Consider the following 13,634-nt stretch of genomic DNA (forward strand, 5'->3'; position numbering starts at 1 on the left):
CGACCGAATCACGCAACACCTTGCTTTCCCCGGACTACCAAGACTTTCCAGGTAGAGGAAGGAAAGGGGTCAGACGGTAAGGTATGCAACACATCTCTACAAAGGAAGAAAAAAAGATTTATGTTGTATCTTAATTTTCTACTACCTTATTTCCTCCTTGCACGGTCGCGATTAACCTAATGCTACGTGGACCCTCAAGATCTGCACCAGGCTACGAGGCGATCTTTGTGGTACATTTGTCTACCCTCCTTGAGCCCGTGCCTTTCCTGGCCGACTGTGCCTCACTAGCATAGAGAAGGATACCCGACTCTAGGGGGCAGCCGGGCGGGTTTTGATGCAATACAAGCCCTTGCCGTACCGAAAATGAAGGACGCCCGCGTACGATCAAATTTTCACTTACCTCGACTTTCTTCAAGCAATTTAAGCAGAACCCAGGGTGAATAGATATACATAGCACTGACTACTGTATGCAGGTAAGGAGGGAGTTACTCGACGGCTATGTTGTGACATGGTAGTTGTGCGACCGAGCACAGCCGTTCACATCCACGACTGATAGAGAAGCTCTAAGAGCGGTGTCACTACTCCTCACCAGCCGAACCATCCACTGTCTAGCAACAGAAAGGATGCATCCGAGCCGGGGCTAGAACTCCAGAGGATATCACTTCGAACTGAGCAAAGAAGGACAGGCGTAGAAAGTTAGACCTCGAAGCATCTCGTGTTGCCCTCGGGCTTACCTGACCTAGATCTCGCAGTACTTGACAGGATCACGACGTAAATGACTGGACAAGCGCCATTGGATTCTTACACAGCAGCATACGCTCGCACGCAGACACATAATGACGACTATATTACGAACCGTGGTCTCTGCCCTTCAATCAATATCCCAACTAAGCTCTAAACGAGGGCCTCCTTCTATCGGCCCATTACCAGACAGACATTCGCCACGTGTATCACGATAGCCTCCTGCATCTACAGCGCAGACGGGCCTAGGCTCCAGTAATGGCATTACACGGATCGCAATGCTCTTATACTGCAGTATACGTGTCGTTGATGTGTAGGTAGAACGCGTAATGACCTCGATAGCAGGTCAAGTAATGAGCTCTCGTAGTGGTCTTGACCCTATAACAACGACCGCATTAACGTACACCGATATTTACCGCTTAGAAACGCGTGCCAACGGTGCCAACGGTGCCAACGGTGCCAACGGTGCCAACGTACCTAGGTAACTTCCAATACTATACTTCTAAGCAAGACTTGAAGATCGAGATAACTAGATGATAGCTCGTAAAGATAAGGAAAGGAGACCGGGCAATGTAGGCTCGCTTTCTCTACTAACTAACATTGTCTATCTACCTTATAATAGTTGTAATATACGAGAGGCGCCGCCGGTCCGTTGGTACTACTACTTTTACTACCCTCCCTACATACCTAATTCTTCCCTTAGATAGAAAGTCTAGCTTAGGTACCTAGGTTAGTCTGATACGTAACTAGATTGTCTATTAACTACCTACACAAGCGAGTAGGTAGACAAGCCCGATAAAGCAAGACTCGACCTCCGTAGCACCAACTTTGACATAGGAGAACTTTGAATCTATTATTATTATTATTATTATTAACTACCTAACCTAGTCTTATCCATCTCCATTCGTATGCACAAGAAATAGTCTAGAGAAACCCTATCTAACAGTGCAAGCTCGTCCAAAAGTTGCCGCTGAAGAAAAACCAGATGTTCTAGACCCTCTTCCGGGGCGCTCTCCATGACTATAATTCAGATACCTCTCTGAATAGCCTACACAACAAGACGAAATATCTCATATCACAATCACCGCTAGCGCACTTTTATCCAAGTCATAACTCTGAGAATCATTATCTTAACATTACGTACTCTGAAAGCAAGTAGAGTATCCTAGCCCCAACGCCTGGTGATCCAATGTACAACAACGACAACAACAAAGGTATCTAGAGCTCTAATTTATCGACCTCCGAACGCCGCATTATGCCGCCTACCTGGCCCCGACTCCTCGAGCGAAATCTGCTCTAGTCACCTCCCCTTTCCCTCTCCCGACATTTGTTATTAGGAGAGGATATCGGTAGCCCCAGCTCACTGATCGCTAATATATACCGGAATACCGTAGACGCACACCGCCGCCGCCGTTAAGTATCTAAAGCGACACGCATCCCGTGCCTTCGCGACAGCCTCGACAAGGCTCGCATTACCCCTATCTTCTCCAGCTAGCACCTTCTTTTTCTCCGCACCCCCTTTATTCCCTCTCGCGACCTTCTTTCCCTTCGCGCTTGAGCCCGTGTCTTCCGCAAACGTGCCCCTAGGCATTAAACCCCACTCCTCGAACACCCGTCCGGCGAAGCGGTCGATATCGCGGTCCGTCACGTCCCAGAGTGTGCCCACGACGGCGGGACACCCGGCCAGCATATAATTCCACACGGGGCCGTGGCACTCGAAGCGGCCCACGTCCGCGAGCGATGCCGAGCTACAGCCCATGAGCAATGCTACCGCTCGACACTTATCCATCTTACGGATCGTACGGCCGCGAATGTACTGGGCGCCGCTGCCGTGACCAAAATACAGTAGTAGATCCTTGTCAACGAGGGCCGACTCGAATTCGGCTTCTGTCGGTTCCTGCATCTCAATGCTATTCCACGCCGGGGGAAGGGTGGATAATGCGTTGCCGAAGGTAGCTTGAGTGTTCTTGAGGTCGGAGCCAGGGTTCAAGATGTACGTGCCTGAGTTAATTGATGTGTAGTGACCCTGTCGTCGACTGAAACTGCCGGTTTTGTCGTCTTCATCGACGGCATCTGGGTTACCAGGTTTGGCCTCCAAAATCAGCCTTCGCAGGCAGTCGAGCGAAGGAACGCGAGATACGGCCAAGCCCTGCAAACAAGGCAGGGTCTCCCAGGGGAATGCATGTAAGGACTTATCGAGGATCAAAATCGTATGTACAGCTTCGTCCGCATCCTTAGCACTCTTAGCAGCAACGTAATACGCGTGTAAAGCGTCATAGGTCTCTACCACCATGTCATCAAAGTTGACTTCATCGTAAGCATTCCTCTCGCCATGGAATTGGAGGATGTCGACAACAAAGTATAGCAAATCTGTCAAAGCATCGTCTAAATCGCCCTCGCGAGCTGTTGGGTCTCCTAAGCCGATAAATAAATCGTATATCCTAGGATCAAGGTTGACCTGGGTCGCAGGAGCTGCTTTCGTCTTTTTGCCGCGAACCTTGCGCCGTGAGGGGAGATTCTTGTCGAGAATGCTCTGAAAGCTTGTCTGAAACTGAACGAGTGGATCTTCTTGTCTCCGATGATGCGAAAATATACCTTTAAACCCTCCTAGCCATGACTGTTCGATGCAGTCCATAAGGGTTTTTAAGCGTTCGTCGAGTTGTTCCCGTTCAGCCCACCACGCGGACTTTGCACCTTTCTGGCTCATATCCCGCGCATCATGACAAGTGCGATTAGCCATCTGTATAATCTCGAGCAACTCTGCTCGTCCTTGGCGGAAGCTAAACACCTCAGAGTCTGCGTCCCTGGAGCTCGCCCTCTCAAGCGGAAGCCGAATTCCGAATGGGCTGTGGCCTGGTTGGAGCTTAGTGACGCAGAGATCGTGCTCATTGTCGCTTAGTGACACTGATACGACGTTCCAAGATTTGGGGATAATATCGACATAATCTCTCTGGAAACAATCCATATCTAAGGAAAGCCCAAGGCTAGTACGTCTATCATAGGTATTGTCGGTAAGTATAGGCCAATCTAACTTTGGTTCTTTTGCGGCTTCTAGGTGGAGTGTCTTGCGCTCGCGGCGCCAGGTCAGATTGCGTGCTAGTTCAACGGAGCAAGTGGCATGAGCAGGATGGCTCGCTGCCGGTGTGGATGAGTTTGTATTCGACAAAAGGATGACCACATTTTGTAGAACAGTGGCAATACGATGAACCAAGTCGCCATCGCCGTTAAGACTTGCAATAGAATGCGCTGCTAGCAAGTGTCCTTGTGCTTCGCGTAGTTTCTCGACAAAAGACCGCGTGTTTTGAGCATTCTTTGATGGCCCACGACCTTTGCGAGGAGCAACTGGTTTCGTTAAGGATAGCCGATCAGATGCGATCCTTTCCTTAAAAGATCCCGCTACTGAAGGGAATGAAAGAGTTGAATCCTGAATGACGGAAAACACAGCATCGTGGCTTATCTGTTCTAGACTCTGCCCAATCAAGGCCACACCCATCAAGAAGCTGGCTTGTGACACGTCTGTGGGCAACTTGGAAAGCTCATATGCCGTTCGGAGGGTGGTCACCGCTGCCGCCCAATCACTAGCATCGAGGAGACGAGTCGACTGAATCTGGAGGATCGAGGCGCGTAAGAAGGACAGTTGGGTTTCTTCGGGTTTAACTTGTACCGGGGCTTCGGGTAGGGGAATCGCCTTCTTCGGTGCCGGCTTCTTCGAGATACTCTTGCTTAGAGCTCTTGGTCTTTTCGCTACTGCAATGCGGCGTACTACAGCTTTAACAACTGGCTTTTCTTCGATTCTTAACCCAGCCGTGTCTGATTCCAATACATCTACAACTGAGTTATTCGCATCGTGGGCGCTATTCAAGATCTTAAGCATGGACTCTGCCCTGCTTATTACTTCTTCTTGCGCCTCTTCATCGTTAATTTCTCCATATACCGAACTCAGACGACACAGCACTTTCGCATTCTGATAGGTGGGCTCTAAGCCTAGAGTTATAGGCTTGATTTCAGCTGCCAGCTCTATTGCTTTCTCCAGCTTACCGGCCATGAGCCATACCCGTGCCAACCATGCAAGAGATTGAGACATGTACACAGCTGATTCCATGCTCTTCGCTACTTTATGTGCTTGCTCGGCATAATATAGTGTTTCCTGATACATACCAACGTGTGAGTAGGTAGAAGATAATTGTAGAAGAAACCGAAACAACTGGTAAGCCAGTGCCCAAAACTCTGGGCCAGCGCTCGCACGGGGTAGATCAGAACGCTCCATATAGGAATTATTGAGGCTCGTATCCTTATCTGAAGCATCTGATTGTGAGGACTCTTCTATGGAAATATCGTGGGCGGCGGACCTCATCTCATCTAGTCTGGACCAATCATGGAACAATTTCCTGACGGCAGTTTTGGCGAAGCGAAGTGCGTGATAACAGTCGCCACGCTCGAGCTCGAGGTTTGAGTATAGGAAATACGCGTACGCTGTTGTAATTCTTCGATTAGAGCTCTTCCCTTTTCTCGGTTCTAGCTCGGATGACAGGCCCATCTCAGCATTTCGAGCATTACTCAAATGCTGTTCAGCCTTGTCAAGAGCTCCTAAGGATAGGTGATACTCGGCAGCAGACAAGTGAAATCTCACAATAAGTTCTCTGGCGACGTCTGGTCGAGAAATAACTTCTTGATTGTCCACCAGAAACTTCTCAGCCTTGGATGACCAGCCATGACTCAAATGTTGCAGGCAGAGTGTAATGCCCTGACTTATCGATGCTTCAAGATTACAATCTCCCGAGAGTTTAGAGAGGCTCATCGAGAGTTCGAGGATCTCTGTTTGTAGGGTTTCTAGACCCTTGATTCTGGCGAAATCGACAAGAGACTGCAGGTTTGTGAGTAGTTGAGATGGATTATCGATGTGAACTAATAGCTGCTCAGTTGATTGACATTCGGAGACGATGTGCTTCCATCTAGCTAAGGCTTCTTTGATTTGTGGTGAATCTATGTTTGAGTCGATCAACCCTAATATGCACGTTGCTGATGCTTGTAGATGCGGAATGTAGCGGACCAGGCCAGAATCATCTGCTAGGGATTCTTCATTGATCGGCTTGAGAACTCCTTCCAGCTCGGCCCGCAAATCAGCAAGCCCATCTTGTGAACCCATGTGGATAGTGAGAAGCTGCAGCAAGGTTCTCAACCTACGGATCGGGTGTCTTTCAACAGAGTAAAACTCTAATAAAGTCTTTATCATAGGGCTTGATAAATCTGATTCGTAACGGAACTTCTGATCTTTGCAAACGATGGCGTAGAGGTCGTGCTCAAGAGCAGTAGCTTTATCCGACCCAACAAGCAACCAAGTCCAATCGTTATGTTTCCGGTCAAGCTTAGCAAGGTTGCAGACCGTCCTTGAAAGTAATTCAACATCAGAATTCTGTTTCCACGCTATCCACCAAGGTTCTGTTGCGAGGCTGGCGGTAATGTTCGACACAACTTCTTGTCGAACAAGATGATCTCTGATGGAACGGAGCGCATCAGTAGCATCGTCTAATCTGCCTGAAGCTCTGCATAGCTCTGCAAATCTCTCCCATTTGACTAATAGTTGAGCTCGGGTCTGCTCCGCTTCAGGCCGGTTCTTCACACTATCGATAGACTTTCGAAGCGCTTTAAGAGATGTAATTTCTGTCGTCTTCGTAATCGATTTTCGTAAAGCAAGGTGTTGTTGGTAGTATAAATGAGATATTTTTATATGATATGAGGGAGATGGATTGCTCTTAGTTTCTAATCGAGCTAAATCTTCAATATTTTCTAGAAGGGCCAAACTGTCCTGGAGAGTAGAATCCAAAACATCCCAGGCGAGTCGACCGCTGTCTAACAGCAATTTTGAAAGCATCAGAGCTGAGTCGAGGATGTGAGGTAAATATGTTGATAATAACCCTCGACGTTGGTCGAACCGAATCAAGTCCTTCGCGACGTTGGCCGAACTTGGTGGCTTGCCTAGCCATCTGAGGGCAAATCGAGGTAGTTGGAAAATGAATGTATCCAGATGTTCACTAATATTCTGCGGAATTGTAGTAGAGTTATCTTTCCTTTCCATGATCATGTTCATCACAGATTTCCGCAGGAGACACACGCTGGCTAAAAGGTCGTCCATTTCTGCACTTGTACCGCCAAGAGATCCTCGTAATCCGTCCAAGACTTCCATCAGTACATTCTCGTCAACCTGAGAGGACTGCTTGAGAGAGAGCGCCAACAGTCTAGCGGTGACAGCACAACATCTTGCAGCAGAATCTTCGGCTGGGTTGGTTAGAGATTTGACCTTTGTTAACCACTTCTTCGCCTCGTTGGTATTACCAGATTCCTGGGACGCTGTGGCGAGTACTTGGTATATTGTAGCTGAGGGAGACCGAGATGATTCTGTCGGCCTCAGTCCTAACTTTTCGACACGTTTCCAGACTTGGGAGAAAGCAGTAACCGCCATCGAAAAGCGGCTAGGGGATGCTCTTCTAACAAAAGCAGATAGGCATTTGGAGAGAGGCGATATTATATCCTTATCAACATCCCCCCTATGTCCAGATACACTCCATGACTGCAGACGCGTAACCAACCCGAGAGCTTGTACCTCTAATGCCACCTCGGGACTTGGGGACAGCTTCGGCTCCACTGCAAAGTCATCATCCTTGGCTGCGACGCTTGGCGTTAAAGAAAGGAGAGTTTGAGATAGATTCTCCAGCTGTCTAGCGCATTTGGTCTGGTCTGGGTTGGCATCCTTAAGAGAGGATAGGAGCAGTTTTATCGGCGAAGAAGGACAAGTCTCGCGTAGTAGAGGTAAGATGCCCTCAAGATGTGAAGACTTTTTGAGGCCATGTACAATGCGAAGAGCCTGAAGTTGAGTAGTGATAACTAAACCAAGTAATGGGCCAGACGCAACGACCATAGTAAAATCCAGTAACTCGGCGAGTGCTTTTGATGTTACATTGGGTTCCGGTTTCGAGCGGGCCGCTGCGTTCTTAACTTCCTCGCTATTCATACGTCCTAAGCGTCGCTTTAATACCCTAAGCTCTCTTAATGCTATATCAAATTGATTCAGCCCGATGAGTTTGCTGATAAATGATGACATTCCTGCCTCCAGTTGCAGTTCGGGAAGATGGACAGCCTTTGACGACTCTAAAGTCGCCAATGCTGAGAAAGCCACGCGTGCACATTCTATTAAAGATAAACATCCCATTGAAGAGGTAGGTGGTAAGGGTGATCGAGATGCCTTCGAAGCGGCAGGCGATGTCGCAACTCTATTCAAAGACCTGGATGATAATGGCTGCATGGGGGTTGAAATCGATCTCCGAAGACCATTTCGGGTTCCGCTTTTGGTAGGATCGCTCTTGGTAGATTCGCGCGCATCTGGACTTGAATTAGGTGGCGATTTCGCTGCCTCTCCCAAAGCTTTGAGGCTGGCGGTAACGATCTGAGTAGCCAGGACGGCCTTTTCTTTAGCTGATAAACATGCTCCATTGCCTTGAGCACGCGGCCCTCCTGATATAGTATTTGTTCTACTTGGCGCTCTCGTTAATTTGGTCGATCGCGCTTTCGAGACTGGCTTTGAGACTTCGTTGTTCGCGTCGTTATCTTGAAGAAGTTCTTTGACGGTAGCTGAGATTGTAGCAGTGCATGTCGAAACCGATGTGACAGCATTTCGCACAGAGTCGGCACGGGCTTGTATGGATTCCATGAGGGGCGAATTGCTATATTTGCCAACTTTTACTCATATCGTCATTAGGAGAAAAGAATAAAGGACTTAAGAAAGCAATTAGCCAAAGCACGCAGAACAATATCTCATGCCAGTTAAGAAAGGAGCAAATAAATTCTGGTGGCAACACCGAGACTTGGAGGAAATGCGAAATGTGTATAAGATTCTTTAATGTTGTAAGCCCGAGTTTATGGACTTGGATGATATGTGTAATTCACAGCAAATGCATGGAAGGTGGGAGTTTATTGCGTGAATCCATGTTTGAATCCATGTTGGAGTGGATGCTGTTTAGCTAAACTTAGACTAAAGACAAATCTAAACATGTTGGCCGGGCAACCGAAGCGATGAGTACCGATATCCGCTTAAAGGGTCTGTGCATTTAGATTTGGGGCTGCAGATACATCGAAAATGTACCTAATCTTAGATAATACTACTGAGTACTTCATATTTCATATTTCATATTTCAGCAATTTTACTTCAACACCAGTACTTTTTTTTCCTTTTTCTTTTTTTCCTCACGCATCACGATACGTCTCTCTAACATGGATAAATTAATATGGCGCAAAGCTGCGCATGCCACGGCATACCTCCGGCCAACAGCTACCAAAATAATATTCCTCAATCAACCCCACCTCGTCCGTCATGCTAGCACGGTCCCGTCGATTACGCAGCCATCGTTTTGGAAGAATATGATACCAAAACCATTCCGACGCTCAAAACAATCTGTGAACTGGGGCGTGCCTAAGAAACCTAAATCGAAAGAATGGAATCCAGCAACATTCTACATCGTCATCTTCCTCTTTATTGGGTCCATGGCTATCCAGATGATCGTCTTGAAGAAGGACTTTGACACGTTTATGAGGCGGTCCGAGGTTCGGATCGGGTTGCTACGTGAGGTTGTAGAGAAACTACAAAGAGGCGAAAAAATCGACGTCCAGAAAGCCTTAGGGGCTGGTGATGTCGAGAAAGAGAAAGAGTGGGAGGAAGTACTCAGAGAGATCGAACGCGAAGATATCCTCAAGAATACGAAGAAGCCCGAAAACACAAAACAGATCGTGGCAGATTCCGTAAAGGATGAGTCGAGTGGTCCAACCTCTACGGAAATTAAGGAGCATCACAAGACGAAAACTGGAAGCTACTCGAATTTTTTCTAACTCATAAATTATATTGCAGGTTGCATATATACAAAACGACTGTTATGCTATTACGACATCATGTCTTTGAATACTGAGGCGTTGTGTTGTTTAGGGCTATGATCATGGCCCTCTGCAGCAATCTTTATACTAGAGGACTGTCTTAATTGCTCTACAAGAGCAGGTAACAGCTCGTCAGTGGACAACTCTATTCTTGCTCCTTGGTTTCCCTTTTGAGACGGATCGAGGTTAGCAAAGAATGTTTCTTCCCCCCTGACGCCCCCAAGGTTGATGATCGCAATGGGGATGCCTCGATCCTTAGCCCTCTTAGCCAATCGCCACGCAGAATAAGTCGCCAGGGATGTGCCTAAGACCAACAAGCTTCCAGCATTTTCAATGACTTGCTCTGCTGCAGCCCTGACGGGCACGCGGATATTCTCTCCGAACATAGTGACTGCTGGTTTTAAAATCCCAGCCGTGCTAGTCGGTTTCCATGCACCATCCGTATCAACCTCGACCTTCGCACAAGTCCCATCTGCAATAGCAGGCGGAGATGTAAGACATCTCGGGCAAGCTGGGTAGCGGAATGTCGTGTATGGCGCATCTGGGAGGTCAACATCACCGTCAGGATTCGTCCTCAAACCCCTCGCCCGTCTTTCATCCGGATTCTCTGTATCTAAAGCACCGGAAGCTAGGATCTCTTGTAGGAACGCTGCCCAGGCAGGGTTTAACCTAGCTAGCTCATGCTGAAATGTGTCTCGCGGCAGTTCTTCATGGCATGACGTACATACGCATGATCTTAGATAACCATGTAGCTCGATCGTGGAGAGTTGAGGATGAGCTTTTGGATGAAAGGAATCCACATTTTGCGTAATCACACTCCCAACTAGTCCCAAGTCGCCTAAGTGTTTCACCGCATAGTGACCAGCATTGGGTTTTCCTTTCAGTAGAGTGGTCCAGCCGAAAAAGCTCCTAGCCCAGTACCGTTTCCTAGCTTCGTGGTTCTGGAGAAACTCGCCGTAATAGATGGGCCGATATGTCTTGTTTACTCGATATGTACCATTGGGCCCTCGGTAGTCTGCGAGTCCGCTAGCTACAGATATACCAGCCCCTGTAAGGACCACCGTGGATGGAGAGCCTCTTGCCGATGCTGCTCCAAAGAATTCCTGCAGAGCCGCAATAGCTCCTGAGATGGTATTCGCGGTTTGGGGGATGACGGTGGGAGATGCTAAGACATCCGTATACGGAATTCTCATATATGGTTTGCGCATTTGGAGAGATTAATTATATTGAAGAATATAATTGATAATTAATTATAGTTTATACCTGGTCATATAAAGAAGTATAAAGAGGACATGTGAATCTTCATTCTATCAAAAAGGTTTGATGGTAGGTAATATTGGGTGAAGTGAAGTCATTACTTATTAGGTAGGTAGGTTACCTATCTTACCTAAGTTGAGCCATGAGAGAACCTTAGTGAAGAAAGATGAGGTAAGCGGCTACAAATGTAAAGTTTGGCTATGAGGTAACGGCGGGTCGACCCGTAAGTAAGCTGCATTTACCATCTTTTTATTAGACGTTTCGTTACGCTATATGTATATCTGGCTATTAGAGAACTTCTTATGTGTACCTACCTACCTAGGTACCTAACCTACATATAGATATAGCGAGTGCGAGTGCGAGCGTGATACCCCTATACCGCTATAACGGTGGTTTTTTGGTTCAAAGACCCCTGAAAGCGTGGGGTCGGCTAGGGGCTTGTCCAGTTCCCTGATCCCACGCTGCGGCAGTAGCTGACGTAGGTACATTAGGTAGCTCTAGTCTAGGGTCTTTTTGTTTCGTCTCTCTTTTCAATCCAGCTAAAAAAGATCGAATCAGATGGATTCTCATTGGTCTCCAATTGGTATCGGTCTCCCACGCCGACCCATCCGATGTCGTCGCAGTTCAAGGAACACGCACGCATCGCAAGCATTTCTACATACTACCTACATAGTACAACTTTGGTTCATGTTTTATTTAGATATACATAATCTTTTCACTTGCCAGCCCCAGGCGTTAACGCGCGTCACTCGTCAGCTCGTTAGATCTAAGCCTTGTACCTGCTCCATTACACACTACATAGTATTACGTGGTTGGCGTACCTCTTTCCCTCTTAAGATGTTTCCCCAAAGCCAACTAGGTTGGCCGTGCCTAGGCGGCCTGAGCTTGCGCCAGGCTGTCGCAGCCGGGCCTGAGCTTGCAACATTGACTACCGGATTAAGCCCAAGTTTTATCCGTCAGCAACAGCCTTTTTATCACATTAATTGGACACATAAACCACACCGGGCACAACCACGTCGAGTCTTTCAAACTTGTTGTTATTCTTCTTCTTCTTCTTCTTCTTCAGCACAATCTTTTTCTATCACTCATTCTTCACCATTTATTCATCGCCAATACACGCGTCTTTTTCCCATCATGGCCACACTCTCTCAGACGCGTAGCCATAGTGAACACAAGCATGGTCATGGACATCATCACCATGATAATGTTTACCTTACCTCGCAGAATAAAAATGATGCCGGCGTTCGTATTACCCGGATTGGCCTATACTCGAATCTTGGTATGGCAATTGCAAAAGGAGCTGGCGGTTACTTATTTAATTCCAAAGCAATGGTTGCCGATGCAATCCATAGCTTAACAGATCTCGCATCTGATATTCTGACTTTGGCTACTATATCTTGGAGTTTGAAACCCCCCACCGACAAATATCCTACCGGGTTTGGAAAGGTCGAAAGTTTAGGTTCCTTGGGTGTATCGAGCATGCTTCTTTTCGGAGGTCTTTATATGGGATACGGCAGTCTCTTAACGCTCTATGGTCATTTTTTCCTCGATGCGGCCTCTGCAGCAGAGTTGATATCACACGCACATGCACACACTCACAGCCATGGCCATGAGCATGGTGGCGATGTAGTACCCAGTTTGCATGCTGCATGGTTAGCTGCGGGCACGGTTGCCATTAAGGAGTGGTTGTATCATGCAAGTAAGTCTTCCAACGAATTTACCGAAACTCTGTGGTAAATGTAGGTGCTAACCCATCGTCCTTCATAGCTATGAAAGTTGCTCGCGAACGAAAGTCATCGGTCCTCGCCTCGAATGCCATCCACCACCGAGTCGATAGTCTCACTGGTATTGTTACGTTGGCAGTGGTTTTAGGCGCGAACTTGGTAGAAAATGCAGCATGGTTAGACCCTGTCGGGGGTCTCCTCATATCCTTGATGGTGGTGAAAGCTGGAGTTGAGAACACTATGGCAGCTTTTCTCGAATTGGCCGATAAGACTATTGATGATGAAGTCAAAGCTTCGGTCCGAAAACAGGTTCAGAGAGCTTTCTCAGATATTCCCGAGGGGCATGAGATAGAGCTTCGCGGCGTCACAGGTGTCAAGTCTGGTCAGAATTACCTGGTGGATTTGGAGGTAGCCGTGCCGGGAAGCTGGACGGTAGAAGCTGTTGGCGACACCGAAGACCAAATCAGAACTCAGGTCGGCAGCAAGGTGCGAGGTGTCCGTAGGGTACGCGTCCGTTTCCTACCTAAAGATACCGTTACCCCCAAGTTTGACGAATTCATCCCTGGCGATGTAAGCCCTCGATCAAGCCCGGAGCCCGAGGACGACCACAGTCACAATCACAGCCACAATGGGAACGGAGACCATAAGTCGAAGTAAACCTATATGAGAAGAATATAATCACTTTTGGCGTTAAGGCGTTGGTTACATTCTAGACACCTCGGACGGTCGGCATTCGATGATACCAAAACCACTCGGAAATAAAAGGTGAGGCTCTCTTAGCAGAGCCTAAGTGTACTATATCTTCGACCTGCATCACCGGACGTACGGTATTTGGAAAGATTTAGCAGTCGATGTTGCTAACAATAGCATTTTGATGAACATAGCAAAAGCAGAAAGGGGATTGTCTGCGAAGCTTCGAAGAGATAAGGCCTTAAGCTGGCTGCACCCTTATCTTACTACGTATAGCAGATATCATAGCATTAACAATAGCAA

General features: G+C 47.6%; 4 protein-coding genes across 4 annotated transcripts; 2 read left to right on the top strand and 2 right to left on the bottom strand.

Annotated features, from left to right (window-relative positions):
- Positions 1 to 1,623: 1,623 nt before the first annotated feature.
- On the bottom strand, positions 1,624 to 8,731 carry F4813DRAFT_345707 (peptidase family C50-domain-containing protein). Its single transcript, XM_049241787.1, has one exon. It carries the CDS (start codon positions 8,444 to 8,446, stop codon positions 2,102 to 2,104), a length of 6,345 nt encoding a protein of 2,114 aa, XP_049103739.1. The 5' UTR covers positions 8,447 to 8,731; the 3' UTR covers positions 1,624 to 2,101.
- Positions 8,732 to 8,904: 173 nt separating this feature from the next.
- Positions 8,905 to 9,643, top strand: F4813DRAFT_172670 (uncharacterized protein). Its single transcript, XM_049239203.1, has one exon. It carries the CDS (start codon positions 9,007 to 9,009, stop codon positions 9,616 to 9,618), a length of 612 nt encoding a protein of 203 aa, XP_049103740.1. The 5' UTR covers positions 8,905 to 9,006; the 3' UTR covers positions 9,619 to 9,643.
- On the bottom strand, positions 9,644 to 11,040 carry F4813DRAFT_172669 (DHS-like NAD/FAD-binding domain-containing protein). The gene has a single exon (XM_049239202.1). It carries the CDS (start codon positions 10,866 to 10,868, stop codon positions 9,669 to 9,671), a length of 1,200 nt encoding a protein of 399 aa, XP_049103741.1. The 5' UTR covers positions 10,869 to 11,040; the 3' UTR covers positions 9,644 to 9,668.
- Positions 11,041 to 12,051: 1,011 nt separating this feature from the next.
- Positions 12,052 to 13,298, top strand: F4813DRAFT_385449 (cation efflux family-domain-containing protein; the record flags this gene model as incomplete). The annotated part of the gene is made up of 2 exons (XM_049246255.1): positions 12,052 to 12,616; positions 12,685 to 13,298. 2 exons carry the CDS (start codon positions 12,052 to 12,054, stop codon positions 13,296 to 13,298), a joined length of 1,179 nt encoding a protein of 392 aa, XP_049103742.1.
- Positions 13,299 to 13,634: the final 336 nt, after the last annotated feature.

This window comes from Daldinia decipiens (genome assembly GCF_022478715.1).
Source record: "Daldinia decipiens strain CBS 113046 unplaced genomic scaffold F4813scaffold_3, whole genome shotgun sequence".
Classification (NCBI taxonomy): domain Eukaryota; kingdom Fungi; phylum Ascomycota; class Sordariomycetes; order Xylariales; family Hypoxylaceae; genus Daldinia; species Daldinia decipiens.

Excerpts from the sequence above, each read along its gene's own strand:
- F4813DRAFT_345707 (XM_049241787.1), bottom strand. The coding sequence starts at position 8,446 with ATGGAATCCATACAAGCCCGTGCCGACTCTGTGCGAAATGCTGTCACA.
- F4813DRAFT_172670 (XM_049239203.1), top strand. The coding sequence starts at position 9,007 with ATGGATAAATTAATATGGCGCAAAGCTGCGCATGCCACGGCATACCTC.
- F4813DRAFT_172669 (XM_049239202.1), bottom strand. The coding sequence starts at position 10,868 with ATGCGCAAACCATATATGAGAATTCCGTATACGGATGTCTTAGCATCT.